Source organism: Carcharodon carcharias, chromosome 8 (assembly GCF_017639515.1).
Source record: "Carcharodon carcharias isolate sCarCar2 chromosome 8, sCarCar2.pri, whole genome shotgun sequence".
Classification (NCBI taxonomy): Eukaryota; Metazoa; Chordata; class Chondrichthyes; order Lamniformes; family Lamnidae; genus Carcharodon; species Carcharodon carcharias.
Genome location: NC_054474.1, coordinates 155433132 through 155455199, shown reverse-complemented (window position 1 = coordinate 155455199; position 22068 = coordinate 155433132). Strand labels below are relative to the sequence as shown.

General features: G+C 46.9%; 1 protein-coding gene across 1 annotated transcript in view; it reads left to right on the top strand.

Moving 5' to 3' along the window:
* The first annotated feature begins 3003 nt into the window (after positions 1-3003).
* Positions 3004-22068, top strand: part of kcnt1b (potassium sodium-activated channel subfamily T member 1b) — a 388151-nt gene continuing 369086 nt past the window's right edge. The window contains exon 1 of the mRNA XM_041193666.1: positions 3004-3113. Within this exon, the coding sequence (XP_041049600.1) occupies positions 3019-3113 (95 nt within the window). The 5' untranslated portion in view covers positions 3004-3018. The remainder of the gene's footprint in view (positions 3114-22068) is intronic.

Genomic DNA, 22068 nt, shown 5'->3' with positions numbered 1-22068 from the left:
GGTCAATGAGATACATTGTTAATCCTATGGTCACCAAGATCCCAGATGCCCTGTTGCCCTCACTGTATCATCATCAGTTCGCCCCTAGTGCACAAACATTTTGAGCTGATGGGTGCAGTCAAGCAAGCTATGCCTTGAGGTGCCTTGCTGCTCAAAATCTGGGCCATTAAATTAGCTGATTCTAAAATATTGCACTATTGTAGATAACACAATGAGATTACAATAGTCATTTGGAAGTACAGTACTTGAATATTGCTGAAAAAAAGAGACATTTGCTGTCAAAGCTTTTCATTTTGCACTCATCAGGACATCATTTTGTCCTGGTGAGTACAAGATGAAAAGTTTGACTGGATGTCTCTTTTCTTCAGAGATTATAATACATCTGGGTTTTAAAATATAGAAATAAAATAAAAAATAACCTTATCCTCCCAAAGCATTCCATAATCAATAAGTTACCTGCAATTGTAGTCACTGCAAGTAGGGAAAAACCACAGTTAATTTGCATACAATAAAGACCCAAAAATGGTGATGTGATAAACGATAAGATAATTTGTTGCAGTGATGGAAGAGGGATAACTGTTGGCCATGAAACTGAGGAATCCCCTGCTCTATAAATAGTACCACAAGACCTTTCATGTTCACCCATAGGGCCAATAGGGTCTCAGTTTCATATTTCACCTGAGACAGCACCTCAAACAATGCAGCACTCCCTCACATAGACTGACATTGTTCCCCATGGTAAGTGTAATATTCAATCCATCTGTCATCTATAAGGCCTTCGGAAAGTTGAACTTGTAGGGATCTTTTGTATATAATATGCAGAAATATGAATAGTATTAAAAGCCATGGGTTTATCGTAAGCTTCAAGATTAAATTGGCGCCTTCAATCATTGTACCATTGTAACAGAGAACTTATTTTTTAATTGTTGAAGTTCAGAGGTTTATTCTATTCCTAGTGTTGCTGTAATAGTTGGCTGATGTCTCTATACAAGAGCAAGTTTATTTAATGTTCATTGAAAACTCTGGAGCAAATCAAATTCTCCCCTTGCTCTTCCTCCTTCTCTGTCTCCCTCTCTACACACTCTCTCTCTCTCTTTCTCCCCCATCATCTTCACTCTCTCCCTCTTTCTCTCCTCAAACTCCCATCTCTCCTCCCTCCCTCTGTCCTCTTTCCCTCCCTCCCTTTCCACATCCTTCCCCTCCTTTTCCCCTATCCTACTCTCTCCCCTGACCTCCCTCTCCTGCCTCCTCTCTTTTTCCTCCCTTCACCTCCCCTCCCTTTCCTCCTCCGTCTCTCCTCCACATCCCTCTCTCCTGCTAACCGCCCTCACCACCCTTTCCCACTGTCTCTCATCTTCCCTCCCCACCCGCTCTCCTCCCTCTCTCTCTCCTCCTTCCACTCCCTCTCCCATTCTTCTCCTCACTTTCCACTCTCTCCTCACTTTGCTCTCTCACCCCACTCCTCCCCTCCCTCCATTCCATCTCTCCCCTCTTCCACTATCTCTCTATTGTTCTCCTCCCTCTTCCCACTTCCCTCCTGTCCCCCCAGCCCTCCCTTCTCCCTCCCCTATTTCACTCCTTCCCTCTTTCCCCTCACTCCCTCCCTTTCCACTCCTCCCACTTTTTCTTCCCCTCCACCATCTCTCAATCACCTCTCCCTCCTCTCTCTGTCGTCCCTCCCCTCCCTTCCCTTCCCTCCCTTTTACCTCTTCTCTCCGCCCTCTATCCTTCTTCTCTACTCCCTCCCCTCCATCCTTCCCTTCTCCTCACTCTCTCACCCTGCTTCCCTCTCTTCTCCCTCCCCTCCCTCCTCCTTCCCATATCTCCTTCCTTCCCACATTCCTCATTCCCTCTCTCTTCTCTCCCTCTCTTTCCTTCCTCCTTTTTTCCTTCCTGTCTCTCTCCTCCCCCCTTTACATCACCACCCTCCCTCTCCCCTCCCTGTCTACCCCCTCCTCCCTCTCCCCTTCTCCCCCTCCCTCCTCCCCACCCTTCCTCTTCCCCCTCACCACCCTCCCTCTTCCCCCTCCCCACCCTGTCCCCTCCTTATCTCCCACCTACTGTCTCTGTACCCTCCCCTCCTTCTCTCTCCTCCCTCCCTCCCTGCCTGTGCCTCCCTTCTGTCTCCTTACTTCTGTACCTCTCACCCCTCCACACACTCTCTATCCTCCCTCCCTTCCTCGATCTCCCTCCATCCTTCCCCTCCCTTCTCCCTCTCCTCCCATCCCTCTCTCTCCACCCACCCACCCTCCCTCTCCACTCTCCACCTCCTCCCTTCCCTCTCTCTCCTCCCTTCCCTCTCTCTCCACTCTCCCTCTCCTCCCTTCCCTCTCTCTCCTCCCTCCCTCTCCACTCTCCATCTTCCCTCTCCTCCCTTCATCCTCCCTCTCCTCCCATCCCTCTCTCTCCACCCACCCACCCTCCCTCTCCACCCTCCACCCTCCGTCTCCTCCCTTCCCTCTCTCTCCTCCCTTCCCTCTCTCTCCACTCTCCCTCTCCTCCCTTCCCTCTCTCTCTTCCCTCCCTCTTAACCCTCCATCCTCCCTCTCCTCCCTTCCCTCCCTCTCTCCTCTTTCTTTCTCCTCCCTGTCACCCGCTCCCCTCCCTCTCTCCCCCCACCCTCCCCTTTCCCCACCCTCTCTCTCCTCCCCCTTTCTCTCTATCTCTCGCACTCTCCGCTCTTCCCCCTTGCCTGGCCCTGGTTGCAGTGCCGGGAAGGGGGGGTGGGGGGGGTGTGGAACGGGGGGGTGGTGGGGGATGGTGGGGGCGGGAGGAAGGAGGATCTACTGATCTCTGACTCCACTCGCCCAGACTCACCTGGGCTGGGCGCGCTCCCGCCGCTTTACCTGGATGGAGCAGGCGGCCGGGGGGCGCGCCTCGGGCCGGGAGCGGAGCCCGCGTTACCGGTGCCGGTCCCCGCTCTCTCAGCCACCCTCTCGCTGTGTCCACAGACTGTCCCCGGCTGGCGGCCAGAACCGGAGAAACGACGGAGTGATCCTGGACATAGCCTCCCTGAAAATGAACGAGCTGGAAACGGATGTCCCTCCACTGCCGCCCAGGTACCGGTTCCGGGATTTACTCTTGGGGGACCAATCCTTCCAGAACGACGACAGGTAAGCAACTGAACTCCTTATTTACAATAGAGAGAGAAAAAAATTGCTCCATCAATAATATTCTCCTTTCCTGCCCAGTGAAGGTGACTCTCCAGTGTAACTGCCACAGGAGCTGTCCAAGGTGCTGAATGTTGGATGGAAGCCTAATGATATTTTTTTCCAGCATAATCTTTACATTTGACATTTTTAAAAATGTGGTTGGAGATTTTCTTTAGCTGTAGAAGTATAAAAGTTTTTAAGTCAAAAAAGGATGGAATAAGAGGGCAAAAAAAAAATCTGCCTTCACTCAGCGTGCTAGCTTTTTGGAATTATCTGACGTAGAGAAGAAGCAAAGCGAAAAAAGATTTTGGGACATTCTAAGTTGGTTTTATTGGGTGAGTTAGTGTGTCAGAAGTTCAGTTAAATGGTCTTTCAATTCTAACATGCCAATGTTAATAATGAGGATCTCTTTCCTATATGGTGCTGTTCCCCACCCCTTCTTTCTGTTTTGGATTACAATGGTTATATTTTCTGCTGAATACCCACTTTTATTTATATTTTTCTTTTTGTTGTTCTGTTTGAAAATAAGTTGTATTGTTTGTGTAATTTGTAATGCTGACTGAAGTTATTAGTATGGTCTATTATTGTTAATTGTCGCTGCACTCTCCCTGGAATTACATCTCTTCCACATTTTCAGAGTCCAATGTTTGTGCGCAGAAATTAAGTACCACTACATTTCAATTTTTTTAATAGCATGGTGGTTTTGAAGTGTTCACAAAGAATGGAAACTTTGCAGCATTGCGGAATGAATGCGCAAAATGATTCAGACCAAGTGAGCGTAAAGTTAAAATTAGAACTATTTAGGAATGATTTCAGGAAACACTTTTGTACACTTTTGTACCCTACTCCCCAAAGACGTTGAATCAGGTGAAATCTTCAAGACCGAGATTGAAAGATTTGTGTACGGTATCAAGAGATATGGAATAAAAATGGTAAATTGAGTTCAGTCACCATCTAAGTGGCTCAAGGAGCTGAATGACCCACTTTTGTTTTCTATAAATAGTAAATTACTGAAACTATGTAACATTTTTGGGTCAGTGTGTATACTTTTTGTATAAAATCTTATGCAATTGTTGTGCCTGTTAGAATTGTGAGATAGTTTGAGCTTGATGACCATCTTTTTATGATCTGTAGACCAGTTTGTACACTACTGTTGGCACTTTTCTTGACACATCTCAGCTTTTTTGAAATTTTTTAAAAAAAGGACTCTTCAAAACATAGTCATTCCAGCATGGAAACATTTAACAATCCTAAACATCAAGAATTATCATATGGAAACAAACGCCTCAGATAAAATAAATGTTATACCCTTTGAAATGTTTGTAGATGTAGAATTCACCTGCTAATTTGCCAACCACTACTTGCAGTTTAAGTTTGACTATGACTTTCAATGCAAGAATAAGGTAGGTCCACCATTGAGCAACATGTTTGTTTGTTTTTAAATACATCTTTTTAATAATTTTATTATGTGTACTTTCTGAATTTGCTTTGAAAATAATTTCAGTGAATGATCTAAAACTTCCACAATATTGGGGCAATGATGGAGTTAATGGCATTGTGCTGTGTGAAGCTCCCATGACTTAATTACCTGTTGTTCGCTACCGGTTTTACAGATGGTACAAAGCAGTAACTATGTTCAGTTTCAATTTCAACAAATTGTATAGTTTAACTTCCCACTTTGTCTGGGGTTAAGAAATTCCCCTCTTGTTGAAGCTCAGATTTGACTCTGTTCTGGAAGTAAAGTGTCAGTGTCAATGGTTCGGGACTGGCTGTTCCAAGAACTGAAGTTGGTGAAGAATTTTTTTTTGAGTTTTATAGTGGACTAGAATTGTGTACAATATGAGAAAACAATGGTGGATTTAGTATGAAGAATTTTATTATCTTTTAATGCAGAATATAATTAGAAATCCTTTCAACAAATATTTGTAATTAAAATTGTTTGTCTCTCTTCAATTAAACCCATAATTCAGTTTTGCAAAATAAACCAGCTAAAGAAGAAAGCAAAATACTGCGGATGCTGGAAATGTGAAACAAAAACAGAAAATGCTGGAAAACCTCAGCAGGTTTAAAAGCATCTGTGGAGAGAAGACAGGGTTAATGTGTCGAGTCCGTATGACTCTTCTGAAGAGCCTCTATTAACTCTGTTCTTCTTTCCACAGATGCTGTTAGACCTGCTGAGTTTTTCCAGCATTTTCTGTTTTTGTTTCAGCTAAAGATGAATGCTAGTCACTTGGCATGCCAGATTTTTATTTATATATTCAAAAAATGAAGCTCGGTTGGAGGAGAGTGAATAAGCGGATCCAACGTCTGATCTACTTTTGCAAAATTCTCAAACTATGAGGCAAATAAATTAAACTTCCCTGTAGTCAAGCCTTGAATGGTGTAAAGCCTTGTATTAACCTGCTATGGCAAATTTATCTAGTTATTAAATTCTGCTCAACTCTGTTTTGAGCCTTTCAAATAGTGTAATTGGATGAATTACTTGAAAATGTTTGTAGATTTTGTTTGCAGTGGTATTAAAATACATCAGGATCAGGTGACATAGCAGGCTAAGTTCGTTATGCATTGAATCACAGCTTGGTTGGATAATTTACACCTGCATTCACCCTCATGATTTCTTGGCCTTTAGTCACAAGGACGAGGCACCAAGGCCAGTTTCTTCCCACCATGGAGGAACAATTTACAAGCTTTTGTTTACCAATTCAAATTATTTCACTGCAAAGCCATACAAGCAGTATGGGAGGGTAAGGATAATATAATAGTATAATAATTCTTTAGGAAAAGATTTATTTCCACTAAAGATAATTGTAATATTTAGTGTGCATTGGCAATTAATTTCAAAATGCACAATTTTTATTTACGATAATAGATCATGTCTATGTGAATTAACAAAGATGGAAGCATTGCATATGTTTTAGTTGAATGGTTCTGTAGGATGTCAGCAACTGATGTGTTTCACTGTTGTGAATTTTCTGAGCTTGTGCTTGCAATCACACCATGTATCTTCTGACCTTGACTATTGCCATTTTTCCAGACTATGTTGTAAATAAAACATCCTACGTTGCCTCTGAATGGCCTTTTATGGAAAACACATTTTCAGGCTTTATATCTTTGTCAATTCTGCTTGTGGCAGATGAGGGCTAAAGTCAAATTTGTGAACAATGTTACTTATTTTAATGACGCTGAGCAGCAATATTCCATTTTGACATCAATTGTAACAGAATCGCTTTGTGGTTCAGTGCCGTGCACCCTCTGGTCTGCCTTACTTAAATTGACTCTGTGCCTGCTGGCGTTGGGTGTGTTCGGTGGCATGAGTGAACAATATGGCGTGATCGGTTCCACAGCGGCGTGAAACCAGTTCACGATCATCTGCTCAGCCCGCCGATGGTGAGCCGTGTTCTCCGCCATTGGACCTTGGGGGCCTCATTGTAATACAGCAGCATATCATTATTAGGCCCGCCCACCAGAATTGTGTCCCCCCCCGCGCCCCCCCCTCCACCCCTGGATTGTCGGCCCACATCGGCGAGAAAACACGCTGGTATGGAACACTTCTTGACAAGTATGATGTGCAGAAGTTGGGACTTACTCATCAGAACTTTGCTCACATCTTGGGCATCCGAGGAGCAGAAGATGCTGGAGTCCGACAACAATGGCACACCGGAGGAACATCCATGGCACGCTGGGTGGATTCTCATGGACATGGCTCCACTATGAAGCAGCGCACGGAAGTTGGAAAGTCACCGTTAATGCTCACAACAGATGATAGTCAAGGGGGCGGGAGAGGAAGGTCTAGGATTGGCTGGGAGAGCGAGAGGTGTCTGGGGCGTGAGGTTGGGAGGGTTTAATGAAGGTGTTGCAGGGGGTAAGGTTGAGAGGAGGGAATGAAGGTGTCGATGGAGTGAGGTTGGGAGGTGGAGAGAGAGAATGGGGTGGGGGGTGGAGAAGGTAACAGGGAAGAAGATGGAAACTAGGGAGGTAGGTGGAAGTGGGGTGGAAGGTGTAAAGGAAAGAGTGCAGAGAGGGGAAGGAGTCTGGAGACGGGAGGGTGTCCAGGGGAAGGAAGGGGTGCAAAGGGGGGAAGGGGTCCTAATGGGCGAAGGGGTGTGGAGGTGGGGGATGTGCAGGTGAACGTACATGGGAGGGGCCGGATAGGCCCATGTCTGCCTCCTGGGGAGCCACATGAGGGTGGGCATGTTATAGAGGAAGGGCAAGAATGACTGAGGGCAGAGTGAGGTGGTAGAGTGGGAGGGTCAGGGTTCGACAGTAGCGGTAGAAGGAACAGCGAGGGTGGTTGGTGGGGGACCCGGAGCAGACACGGACTCTGGGGGTGAGAAGGAGGAGTTCAGGGAGGTGAATGTGGATAGGGGTGGGATTTTCAGGAAGGAAGGGAACATGTACGTTTATCTGGACATCCCTGAAGGAAAATGGAGGGGAGGTGGAAGATGATGTTGGGTGTGTCAAAGCAGTGAAACAAGACCATACTGGCTAAATTGAAAGTGAAACGAGAGTTGTGGTGGGTGAGATCAGGTGCTGCATGAGATTGTGATCATTGGGTGGGCGGAGATGCTGGTCAGCTCAGATGGACAACTGAAAGCGAACCCCAGCAGGCAGCATTCAAAATGCTCAGGACATTGAGGTGAGTGTGATACATGATACATGTTTGGGAGAGTGCTTGCACCTGGCTCTGAAAAGTCCTGCCACACACACGCCTCTCCCTCCAGAATCACTCATTGGCCAGCTGCTCCCTCTGCAGAGGATGAGGTTGAGGGGCTTACAGGCAAAGGGGACTCGGAGGAAGAGGACAGCCTCTGGGATTCCTCAGTGGATGACCCAGGGGCATCCAGCTGCCTCTCCTCCTCCCTGTGGGTGCCTGAGGGCCCAGGCCTGACTCATTTGAGGGGAAGGAGCAGCTGGAGAGACGTTGAGGTGCCCCGTTTCTCTCTCACGTTGCCAATGCAGGATCTCATCCATGGCTACCATGATGGAGTGCAGGTCTGCGTGTGTCTCTACATTCTGCTGGACCAGGGTCTCTATGGCGTCCACCATACCACTCTGTTGAGGGCCTCCAACAGCTCTGCATGATGCTCCCCTGCCTTCTGCTAACCCTTCACGATGAGTTGGAAGGCCAAACCCAAAGGTTCATCAACTGACTCAGACCTCACAGATGCCTCCTGCCCAGCAGTCCTCTGAGTGCATGGGGAGCTCAGTTGAACCTACCTCCTCCAGCTGTGGACAGGTGTCTGTATGGTGACCACCAGATTGTGAGCCTGGGCCTGCTCTAGGTCTAGGTCCCACTGAGGTCTGTGTCTCTGCCCTGGTAGAGGGTGTGGGTAAATGATGTGATGGGTCTTCCAGGCAGCTTATTTCCACCTCTTCACTGGAGGAGGTGTCCTTTTGACTGCAGATGAGGATATGGATGGAGCTGAGGGACTGAATTGCTGAGGATGTCGGTCCTTTACAGAGATTCCTGTGAACCAAAGTAGAGATCATTAGTGCATGGCAGCACAGTCAAAAGCAGGAGAGAGAGAGCGAGAGAGCACTCACATTTACCTTGAGGGAGAGATGATGTGGTGCAGGATCCTCGGGTGGGTATTTGCCACTGACCTCACCGTTGCCGCAGGCAGGGTTCACATCCTCACTAGTCAGTGCGATGGCACACTCCTCAAAGCGAGTGAGGATCCTAATGCGAGCACTCCATCCCCGGTCTGGGACTTCTCCCTGCTGATGGAAGCAGGCTTCTCCTGCATGGAAATAGATGGAGAGAGTGTGAGCAGGACACATGGCACTGTGTGGAATGTTTGTGTGGTGAGCGGAGCCATGGACAGAAATGAGGATGTAAGCTCGAGAGGATATGAGCCTGATGGAGATGTGAGGGTGTGTGTGAGAGTTAGTGGTATTGCCCCTTGAGGTGTGAGATCCCTGTGGATGTCTGATGGGTTTGTGAGTGTGTGAATTGAGTGATGAGAAGAGTGAGTTACCCTGGCGGAACGGATGAGACCAGTCATCCTGTAGTGACACTAGGTGGCTGTCCTCTTTTGTATGGCATTGGCGCTGACCACCGCTGTCACTGCATGTCATGCTGGATTGGTGATGCTGCTGCCCATCCTGCGGCCAGAGCAGGGGTAGAGGGCATCCCAGCGGGACTCCACGATGTACAAATGGCATTCCAGTGATGTGCCATTAAACCTGAGGGCTGCAGTCTTTTTGCCTTTTGTGGATATCTTCCCTGCAGTAGTCGTAGGCTAGAAGCACTGAGATGTGTGTGCATGGCTGGACTTTAAATATGGCGTCCGGCATGACGAAGCGGCAAGGTGATGGCATGGTGGGCGAAATAGAGACTGCCTGCCATGGAAATGGCATGTTTCCCGGTAACGCATATGTAATGTGGTGGGTTTGGGACGATACGGTGTGAAAACTCACCATTTTACGTCGTTTTGCCTGCCTGCTACCACACTTGGGCAGGATCATCCCAGATTTGCACTCTGAGCTTTAATCCATACCATTCAGAACACTTTCAAAGTTTTCCGAGTTGCAGGTAACTTGACTATGTAACTTGGACTGAGACTACCATTTGCCAACTATAAATGGTGTATACACAGCTCAGAAAAAAAAATGGTTGTAAGGGTCAGGGCAGTAACTGAATTGGGGTTGTATAACTGACTAAACAGGAAGAAAATGCCTAGATTCATCTGTTACCTGGAATCTCTTTGTCAGACATCTATTATGTTGTGTATGCAAATCCAATAGGAAATGACTTTTCTAGTTTTTTGGTGAATGTAAAAATGTACCCACTGTTCCATTAGGAATTAAACTATACAAATAATCAATTAGATTTAACCCAACATAGCCTGTACACTTCCCTGTAGACTTCCATCACTTACTGGAGCCTAAATTGGGTCCGGAACATACTTCCACTTAGCTTTCATGGAGATTTTCTTATTCTCACATCTTCTGGCTCGCTAGTTTTATTACAATTTTTCTTCATCAAGATGAGGGATTTTGGCACTGAGATGGAATGTCATCTTCAGTTTCGGTATTCCACATTAACGTCAAAAATTGCTAGACAGGCAATGCACAAATTGGACACAATAGTTGCTGCCTCTGCTCTGCCCTATCAATGTCACCTAATTCCAACCTCAGAATCCTATCACGGTGTGATACTTTTTCTTTACCTCCTGACTCTAGCTATGCTTGCGCCATTCTTAGTGACTTTGCAAATTCAGTGGCCTCAAAATCAGCTCTGTCTTTTGGTTTGAGGCTACCCAAATTCATTTTGCATTGCACCCTTACAGCTAGCTGAGAGACTTTCATTCTATCATTATCTGGATGCACCAGAAGTAGAAAGATGCTGTGCTAAGTGATAATGCCATTTAGTCCACTGCGTTGGGTGTAGGGTTACCACAGCTTATACCTGAGTGGTCTCCATCTGTTTTCAGCTCTGTAACAAATCGCTGAATTGAGCTTTTTTAGAAATATATCCACAGGATGCGGGCATTGCTGGCAAGGCCAGCATTTATGGCCGATCCCTAATTGTCCTTGAAAAGGTGGTTGTGAGCCACCGTCTTGAATACAGTGGTTTGCTAGGCCATATCATAAGACCATAAGACATAGGAGCAGAAATAAGGCCATTCGGCCCATTGAGTCTGCTCCGCCATTCAATCATGGCTGATAAGTTTCTCAACCCCATTCTCCCACCTTCTCCCCGTAATCTTTGATCCCCTTACCAATCAAGAACCTATCTATCTCAGTCTTAAATACACTCAATGACCTGGCCTCCACAGCCCTCTGTGGCAATGAATTCCATAGATTCACCACTCTCTAGCTAAAGAAGTTTCTCCTCATCTCTGTTCTAAAAGGTCTTCCCTTTACTCTGAGGCTGTGCCCTCGGGTCCTAGTCTCTCCTACTAATGGAAACATCTTCCCCATGTCCACTCTATCCAGGCCTTTCAGTATTCTGTAAGTTTCAATCAGATCCCTCCTCATCCTTCTAAACTCCATTGAGTATAGACCCAGAGTCCTCAAATGTTCCTCATATGTTAAGCCTTTCATTCCTGGGATCATTCTCGTGAACCTCCTCTGGACCCTCTCCAAGGCCAGCACGTCCTTCCTGAGATACGGGGCCCAAAATTGCTCACAATATTCTAAATGTGGTATGACCAGAACCTTATAAAGCCTCAGCAGCACATCCCTGCTTTTATATTCTAGTCCTCTCGAAATAAATGCCAACATTGCATTTGCCTTCCTAACTACCGACTCAACCTGCAAGTTAACCTTAAGAGAATTCTGGACTAGGACTCCCAAGTCCCTTTGCACTCCAGATTTCTGTATTATCTCCCCATTTAGAAAATAGGCTATGCCTCTATTCTTCCTACCAAAGTGCATGACCTCACACTTCCCCACATTGTATTCCATCTGCCACTTCTTTGCCCATTCTCCTAATCTGTCTAAATCCTTCTGCAGCCTCCCCGCCTCCTCAATACTACCTGTCCCTCCACCAATCTTTGTATCATCTGCAAACTTAGCCAGGATGCCCTCAGTTCCTTCACCTAGATCATTAATGTATAAATTGAAAAGTTATGGTCCCAACACTGACCCCTGCGGAACTCCACTATTCATCGGCCGCCATCCTGAGAAGGACCCCCTTATCCCCACTCTCTGCCTCCTGCCAGACAGCCAATCTTCTATCCATGCTGGTACCTTGCCTCTAACACCATGGGCTCTTATCTCACTGAGCAGCCTCCTGTGCGGCACCTTGTCTAAGGCCTTCTGGAAGTCTAAGTAGATAACATCCATTGGCTCTCCTTTGTCTAACCTACTCGTTACCTCCTCAAAGAATTCTAACAGATTTGTCAGGCATGACCTCCCCTTGGTGAAACCATGCTGACTTTGCCTGATTTTGCCATGCAATTCCAAGTATTCTGAAATCTCATTCTTAATAATAGACTCTAAAATCTTACCAATGGCTGAGGTCAGGCTAATCGGCCTGCAATTTCTCATCTTTTGCCTCTCTCCCTTCTTAAACAGGGGGGTTATATTAGTGATTTTCCAGTCCTCTGGGACCCTCCCTGACTCCAGTGATTCCTAAAAGATGCCCACTAATGCCTCCACTATCTCTTCAGCTATCTCCTTCAGAACTCTGGGGTGTAATCCATCTGGTCCAGACCTTTCAGTTTTCCTAGCATCTTCTCCTTGGCACTGCCCACCATACTCACCTCTGCCCCCTGACTCTCTTGAACTTTGGGGATGTCACTCATGTCTTCCACTGTGAAGACTGACGCAAAGTATCTATTCAGTTCCTCCGCCATTTCTTTGTTCCCCACTACCACTACTCCAGCGTCATTTTCCAGTGGCTCAATGTCCACTTTTGCCTCTCTCTTACTCTTTAGAAAATCTAAAAAAACTCTTGCAATCTTCTTTTATATTACTGGCTAGTTTACCCTCATACTTAATCTTCTCCCTCTTTATTTTTTTAGTTGTCCTCTGTTGGTCTTTGTAGGCTTCCCAATCCCCTGGTTTCCCACTGCTCTTCAATGCATTGTATGCTTTCTCTTTAGCTTTTATGCTGTCCCTGACTTCCCTTGTCAGCCATGGTTGCCTCATCCTCCCTTTAGTATGCTTCTTCTTCCTAGGGATGAATTTTTGCTGTGTCTCCCTATTTACTCCCAGAAACTCCTGCCATTGCTGTTCCACTGGCTTTCCTGCTAGGCTCATCTCCCAGTCAATTCTGGCCAGTTCCTCCCTCATGCCTCTGTAGTTGCCTTTATTCAACTGTAATACCGTTACATCTGATTCCAACTTTTTCCTCTCAAATTGCAGGGTAAATTCTATCATATTATGGTCACTTCTTCCTAAGGGTTCCTTCACCTTAAGCTCCCTTATCAAATCTGCCTCATTACACATCATTAAATCTAGAATTGCCTGTTCCCTAGTGGGCTCCACCACAAGCTGCTCCAAAAAGCCATCTCGTAGACATTCCACAAATTCCTTTTCTTGGGATCCACTACCAACCTGATTTTCCCAGTCTACCTGCATATTGAAATCCCCCATGATCACTGTAACCTTGCCTTTCTTACTCGCCTTTTCTAGCTCCTGGTGTATCTTGTGCCACACATCCTGACTACTGTTTGGAGGCCTGTACATACTCCCATTATGGTTTTTTACCTTTGCGGTTGCTCAACTCTACCCACACAGATTCTACATCATCTGACCCTACATCATTTCTTGCTATCGATTTAATTTTATTTCTTACTAACAAAGCAACCCCACCCCCTCTGCCAACCTGCCTATCTTTTCGTTAGGATATATATCCTTGGATATTTAGCTCCTAGTCCTGATCCCCTTGCAGCCATGTCTCTGTGATGCTGTTAAGATGCAACCACACTGCTGTTGGTCTGGATTCACATGTAGGCCAGACCGGGTAAGATTTTCTTCTCCAAAAGACATTTGGGACCCTGATGGGTCTTTATGACAATCCAATATCTTCACGACTATCATGGCTGAAACTTAAATCAAGATTTATTTAATTAACTGAATTTAAATTCCCCATCTGCCTTGGTGAAATTTGAACTCATGTCTGCGGATTATTAGTCCAGGCCTCTGGGTTACTGGTCCAGTAACATAACCACATTGTGTCTAAAGTGCAAAGGTGTTTATTTTGCTGATGTGCGTTGCTGGCTGGCAAGAGCAGCATTTATTGCCCATTTCTAAACTCTTGAGAAGGTGATGATGAATTGCATTCTTGTACTGCGTCTAAGTGATGTGCATAGGGCCACAGGGGTGTTAGGCAGGGAGCTCCAGGATTTTTACCAAGGGGAGGCAGTGACATAGTGGTATTGTCACTGGACTGGTATTCCAGAGACTCCGGGGTAATGCTCTGGGGGCTCAGGCTCAAATCCCACCACGGCAGATGGTGAAATTTGTATTCAATAAAAATCTGGAATTAAAAGTCTGATGATGACCATGAAACCATTACCGATTGTCATAAAAACCCATCTGGTTCACTAATGCCCTTTTAGGGAAGGAAATCTCCCTACATGTAACTCACAGCAATGTGGTTGGCTCTTAAATGCCCTCTGAACAAAGGCAATTATGGATGGGCAATAAATGCTAGTAATGCCTACATCCATGGATGAATAAATTAAAATGAAGGAATAGCAGGATTGGAGGGGAATTTACCGGTGGCTTTGTTCCTATGTGTCTGCCGCCCTTGCTCTTCTAGGGGTAGAGGTTGCAGGCCTTGGCAGGTGCTATCAGAGAAGTCTTTACATCTTGTATATAATGCATGCTGCAGTCACAATAGTGATGTAGAGAGTCAATATTGAAGGTGGTGGATGGGGTACCAATCAAGTGGGCTGTTTGTCATTGGTGCTTTCGAGCTTCTTGATTGTTGTTTGAGCTGTACTCATCTGGGAAAATGGGGTATATTCCATCATACACCTTACTTGCACCTTGTAGATGGCAGACAGGCTTTGACAAGTCAGGAGTTGAGTTACTCACCATAGAATACACAGCCTCTGGCCTGCTGTTAAGGCACAGGGCAATATTTATGTGGCTAGTCCAGTTGTTACTGATCAGTGGAACCCCCAGAAGATGTTGGTAGTGGGGGATTCAGCAATGATGATACTGCTGATTGTCAAAGGAAGGTGATTAGGAGATGGTCATCGCCAGGTGTTTATGTGACAAAAATCTACTTAGCGGCCCACATCTGATTGTTGTCTAGGTCTTGCTACACGTGGGCATGGACTGCATCATTATTGGAAGAGTTGTGAATGGAACTGAACATAGTGCAATCATCAGTGGACAAGTCCACCTCTGACCTTCCATTGGAGGGTAGATCATTGATGAAGCAGCTGAAGATTTATGACGTTGACCTGAGGAACTCCTGCAACAATGTCCTGTGGCTGAAATGATTGGTTCCCAACTACTATCACCAGCTTCCTTTGTGCTAGCTATGAGTTCAGCCAGTGGCGAGTTTCTCCAGATTCCCATTAACTTAACGGGCTCCTTAATGTCACACTCAGTCAAATTCTGCCTTCATGTCAAGGGCTGTTACTCTCACCTGACATGGGATTCAGGCCTCCAAACTATCTGCTTATGTGAAAACTGCAAGGACTCAGCTGCATTTCAATAACTCTTTCATTCTTTTCTCTCACAATCTTATGAATAAGAGCCTTCTGCAAGCAAATGTTCAACGTCCAAGACAATGCCTTATTCATTACATTACTGTTCAATCAATCAAACGCTTATCTCGCAGTCTGATTTCTAACCTATATGCTGAACTAATGTTTAACTTCCAACTGCCTGTTTACTAAGCTAATTTTGTAAACTTCCTAGCTAAATCTCTACTTATTCTATCCCATGTTCCAATAAATTCAGGTGTGAGATTTCCATAAAAATAATTTTTGTGAATCCTGCCTTTTGGGTGAGATCAAATTCAATTTCTAAAAAATAGTGACTCGTTTTAAATGCATTTTTACATTCTGTCTGGTTTGGAGCATGAAGGATGCATACCAGAAGCAAGTCATTTCAGCACATTTAGTTCTAAAATTTCAAAAAATATTGCATTTGTAAGTTTTAAAGTTTTTTCATCTGGCAATGAATTCCATTCTCTAAAATACCAAAGGTAAGTGTTAAACTTCTGAAAACCAGATTGTTAAGTAGGAAACCAGACACCATTTTTTTTTACTTAATACTAGATTTATTTATAGGACGCAACATTACAAATTGTCTACCCCTTCCCTGACCATCAACCAGTTTCCCAAAAGTCTTTTTCTATGTGCTCAAGGTACTTACCATACATTTCAGTGGATAAGTCAGCTTTTGAAGCCTCAAAGTCCCTCCAAAAACTGGGGTTGACGTATATGCTGAGTATAAATGTGAATCACAGGCGTGGGTGTGGGTGGTCACCATTTTGAAATGTCACCAGCACCTGGTGCAAAGAATGAGCATGTCTTGAACTCCTGTGCATCTTCATAACACAGCCCATATGGCCTGCTTGATCACTTGTGCCCGGTTATAAGGCACCCATAAGTATAACATGCACTTTTGGGGTAAAAATTTGAGGCTGACTACTTATGCGAGTACAGAATGTCACAGCGGAAAAGGTGGTGGGGGCGCGGGGGGCGGTCAACTTATATGTCGAGCGCATGTATAAATGTGATTTTTGAGGCTGGAAAAATGGGGTCGTATTATACTCAGTAATTTATGGGTAATCAATCAATGCCCTTCCCCTTAACATTAATAATACAACTAACGCACAATTAATAGTAAGATACACTTTCTGGAGCAACTGGGAAATGTAAGCAAAGTATTGGCTTGAATGAAACATTGGGCTGGATTTTACCAGCCCATTGGTGATGGGCTAGGAGGTGGGAGGACTCATAAAATGGCAGCAGAGGGCATCAGGAGGGATATTCCCAGAAGCAAGAATGGCAGTGGTGTGGCCACTTGCCAGCCAAGTTGGGCAGACAATTAATTCAATTAACTGGCCAACTAATGGGCATTTTACCACGACACTGGGATTTTACGCACCCAATTGTGGGGAGAGTCCCAGGTAAACTGTGGTGACCTCCCAGCAGCTTCGTGTGTGGGGTGCTCGATTCTAACTGCTCCGTGGCCCATTGAGGTATCCCAGTGGCTATGGGCACCACGTGGGCCTGTGCCATCATTGGAGTGTTCACCCCTTCAATTGCTGAGCCTACCTTCCTGGTCCTGGCACATCGAATAAATTTCCTACCCATCCTTCGAGGGTCCCTCCATACAGAGGTGCCCTCTTGCTCTCGCTGCAGCCTCAGCAGTGGCCACCTCTATCAGTGGCACTGCAAAGTTGCTGAGCTTCCAGCCCTCTGATTGGTGTAGCAGCTCTGAGAGGCAGGCTACTCTCCTCAATTAGGCAGTGGTCCTGACAGTGGACTCTTACTTGTCCGCTGCCAGGAAAATCAACCCCTGTTCTGCTGTCCACTTGCTCGGGCTCAGGACCAACTTTTGGCCCTAGCTATAGGAACTTCTTCTTGAAGGTAAAATTCAGCCCGTTATTTAACAAATCGTGGCTGAAATAAGAATTCTTGTTTTTGCAGAAAAAAATCTTTCCTTTTAGCTTACTTTCTGACTTCAAAACTACAAGAATTAGATTTATTTAATCAAGTATGGACCATTATCAAAGATAAATTGATAGATTATTGAACTGGTTACTGAGCCAGATACAGAACAACCTTCATCTGAAAAAAGCAAATGTTTGTTCATAGCATCTTCTATATTTGCTGCGTTATAACAGTGACTACATTTCATAAATCATTTCATTGGCTGTATAGCGCTTTGGGTTGCCATGAGATGTGAAAAGTGTTCAGTTTCCATTATTACTGCCCAGGGTGTTGGCCAACTGAAGAATGATGCAAAACAGTCAGAGCTATCTACAGGAGTCAAAATAAATTATGGTTACAAAAAAAAGCGGTACTTGATTAGACCAGCAATATTTTATCAAGAACCTAAACTAAATTTTCCCCACTGGTGAACCTCTCACACATTTTTAGTTGGTGTGTCTATAGAGAATCCTCTTCATCTGTTTTTTGAAAGAGAGCAAACTTGTATTTAGATAATACTTTCTTGCATTCCAAAGTGCTCAGCACCTTTAGAAATGCAGAGTTAGGTTATGTAGTTAGATATGTTATGACACAGCCGATAGTAAATGCTGAGCTGCTCAAATCCCAGAGCAAAATTTGAAACAACTGTCACAACTAATTTTCAATTTGTATAAATTTTGAAATGTGTGCCTTGAGTTCAGTAGTAATAAGACCATCAAGTCTTATACGGTTTTATAAAACTAGATTAAACATTTATCTCCCTGATAATAAAACCCTCTCATAGCACTAAGTTTTACCAGTAATCTTTGGGAAAAATAAACACACTGTTTCTAAACTTCACCTGGCTAGGTGATGCATTTCACCCCTCCTTTGAAAACAATCTAGTCTTGTTGATTTCAAAATCCAAATGTTCCCTTAACACCTATGTTTCTAAACTTCCCCATGTTTACGTAATTTACATCAAAGCCTTCAGACCATCTGCCTTTAATCCAATTAAGTCTCACGCACACGCACATGCACACGCACACACGCACACATGCACCTATAGACACATCCTACTATTACTCTATGGGGAGAATTTTCCCCATGTCAGGTGGGCTGGTCGGGAGTGGGCGTGGACCCAATCGCCGCCTGTGATTGCATCTGCGCCGCCATTGTATGTGGGTGGGCCAATTAAGGCCCGCCCAGCATACTTCATGACTCCGGTGCATAGTGGGAGTAGGTAGGCGGTGGTGGGCGCGCTCAGCCCACTGGGCCCAATGGCCACCGGGCGGCCTGTATAAAGGAAGGCCTGGCAGCCTTGGAAAGGCTGGGCAAAGGGCTCTGCAGAGGTGCAATGTTGGTGATGCAAGTCTGGAGGGTAGTCATTGGGCGGGCCAGGCCGGAGGGTAGGCCATCGGGGCAGTGTGCCGCTCGTTTTTTGGACGGTGCCTAGCTGCCCTCCTAGAGGAGGTGGCAGCACAGTGGGAGTCCCTTCATCTGAGGGACGGGAGGTGGAGTCCTCCCCACCTGACCAAATGTGCCTGGGAGGAGGTGGCTGAGAGTGTGAGCTCCCATGATGTGGTGTGGCGCACATGGCTCCAGTGCCGCAAAAGGTTTAATGATCTCCTGCGCTCGGGAAGGGTGAGTACGGTGTTGCCAGAAGTCACTTCATGCAGCTGCGGGGTGACGAAGAACTGGAGTCCTGCAATGTCCCACTCTGGCTGGGTTGGCAGGGATATGATGGGAATTTAGGTGCAGGCTGGACTAATCAATGCTCCTCTCTCCTTTTCAGGAAAGGACTGCGCACAATGCATCAAAATGAATGCAGACTGGTGGAGGGCAGGCCCAGTTGGCCATTCTTATGGCCTTCGAGCAGCAGGCCATGGACCTTGAGAGGCGCCATGTCCCCAGGTCCACCGCTGGTGGTGAGGCTGAGGTGCCATGGGGAGGTATGTTTGGCGAGTACTCCGGTCACCATGTGTGTCACAGAAGCCATGGCACTGCTGAATGATCCGTGATCAACATGGGCTTACCCTTAATTATGGAAGGGTAAGTGTTTAATGACCTGGGGGGAGCAGCATGCAAGTTGACATTGTCTGTGCTGTAACTAATCAAATGTCCTTTTTCTTCCTTTCAGCATCACCGGAGCAGGGCCGGGAGGAGGAGGCCGAGGGCCAACCTCTCACCCCTGAAGTCCCTGAGCAAATGCACTCTCCAGCGTCACATCATCTCTGCCAGGCAGGCACCAGCGCAGATACTAGCACCTCGGTGGGAATTAGATCTTCAGCTAGTGTCCCAGGGCACAGCAGTGAGGGCACTTCACACTCATTTGAGGTGTGGGCAGAGACAGAGTGCCCAGGGCGCTGGTGGTCGGAGGACTGGGACCAGGTATTTTCTCGGTCGGTGGCTGATGATGTGCCTTTGGAGTAATCCATGAACGCTGGAAGTGCAGCAGGGTATGCGGGATGATCTGGCGGAGATACATGAGACTATGCGTGGCACGGTGCCCGTGCTGGAGGAGTCCACGCAGAGCATCACTGATGCAATGAGCCTCATGGCTAAGCACCATGCTTCCTCCATGGAGAGAGTGACGACTCTTGTGGAGAGGCACCTCTAGGAGAACAATCAGGGCCTCCTGGGGTTGCGCTCGGACCTGCAAGCTCTCACAGCAGCATTGGCCACAGCTGGTCAGTGCCAGTGTGGGAGATGGCCTGGGTACCAAGTATTCCAGCTGAGTGCCCATCCATCTACGGTGAGCAGGGAGGTCCGAAGCGACCTCACGTTGGTGCAGCAGCTGCCTGTCATCTCTGCGGGCTCCTCTCAGGGTGCTCCAGATGGGGGCAGCAGCTCCTTTGCCACTCTGCCAGTGACCCTGGCATCCAATGTGGCTGCGGTGACTGGGGAGAAGCCAGCTGTGGAACTGGCCACTCCCTCCCAGGCAGGGCCATCAAATGCCCCACGGGCCAGAGGACGCCCGCCAAGGTCATCAAGGCCAACAGGACAGCACAGTGAGCAGGCTGTCTCAGGTGCCAGTGCCGGTGAGGGGACAGCACCCAGGCGTAGCACCCATAAGCGTAAATTTAAAGCACCTTAGGCACACCATGGGTTTCTCACTGGTGCTTTTTATGTTGGCCCACAGTACTTAGTTGAAGACTTGGTGTGATGCCCAACACCGTTTTTGTTTTGCTTTATAAATTTACGTTTGTTTAGTCAATAAATTTGGACATGTTGCCATGTCTCAGGGTGATTCCTTACTTCTGCATGTGTACAGGACGCCATGATGTTATGAGTGAGTTGTTTGACATTGAACTTTATTGACAAGGGCCTTAGTTAATATTATTATCCAGGCTGATTCAGCACTCAGGTATCGAATGTGGAGCTTGCAGCCCTGGTGCTTTGGAGGTCCATCTGTGGTGTGCTTGCTGAAGGTTCACTGGGTTAAAGCCTCCCAGGTGTTCCTGCCTCCCTGGAGTATGCCCAGGTCAGCGTCAGCCCCCTCAGAGTTCCCCTGTGCATGCTCATCCTCGGAATCACTGCTGGACTCATCGTGAGCAGCTGGACCAACTGTGTCCTTGTCTCCCTCATCCACTGCGTCCCCCCCTTTCCAGCGGCAGGTTGTGGAAAGCACAATATGCAACCACTATCAGTGACACACGCAGTGATCTGGGGGGTACTGGAGTTTGCCCCCTGAGCAGTCCAGGCATCAGAAGCGCATCTTGAGAAGACTGATGGTTCTCTCCACCACAGCCCTTGTGGAGGCGTGGCTCCTATCGTACCGCTGCTCAGCTTCTGTTCTTGGATGGCGGAGAGGCATCATGAGCCACCTTCTGAGGGGATAGCCCTTGTCACCCAGCAGCTATCCATCCAGCCAGGCTGGAGCATTGAAGAGCCCCATCACCTCGGAGTGCCTGAGGGTGTAGGCGTCATGGGAGCTGCCTGGGTACCTTGCACAGACTTGTAGAATCAGCATTCTGTGGTCACACACTATCTGCACGTTCATGGAGTGGAAGCCTTTCCTGTTGACGAAGGCACCGGGCTCACCAGCTGGCGCCTTGATGTCCACATGTGTACAGTCTATTGCACCCTGGACATGGGGGAAGCCAGCAATGGGCGCAAAGCCTCTGGCTTGCTCTGTCTGACTGGCATCGTCCCAGCGGTAGTGGATGAAAATCAATGCACGCCTGAACAGAGCATCTGTCATCTGCTTGACTCAAGTGTGGACAGCTGATTGGGAGACACCGCAGAGATCACCCACTGACTCCTGGAAAGAGCCGGAGGCATAGAAGTTGAGGGCAGCTGTGACCTTTAGAGCCACTGGCATGGGGTGTCCACCCACACAGTTAGCGGAGATCTCAGGGCCTATCATCTGACAGATGGAGGTGACGGACCCTTGAGAGACAGAGTCTCCTTCGGCACTGCACCTCAGACATATTGAGGTAGCTGCTTCGCCGCTTATAAAACCCAGACAGCAGGATAATGGCATCTTCTGCGGCCCCTTCTGCCTTGGACTTCCTGTTGGCCCTGCACCCCTTGTGCTTGCGCCTCTCCTCCCAAAAGTGGCTCCCCTGGAGGCTGAATGTGGACTCCTGGCCTCCTCTCCTTTTTGGACCTCCCTTCCTCCTTGGAGGAGGTGCCTCCAGTGGAGAGCACAACACCCATTCCCAGGCTAAGGGAAGACTTCCCGAAAGCCGCAGGCCCCAGAAATGACTTCTATTGTGGAGTCCTGACCAAGGCTTTTACTCCTGTCCTGGCAGCTGATTTGAGATTTTAAGTCTTCCTGCTCAATCAGGCAAGTAAAAGTTACTTTCACACTTAAATCCCTCAAATATCACATTCACGGCCCCACTCATCTCTCT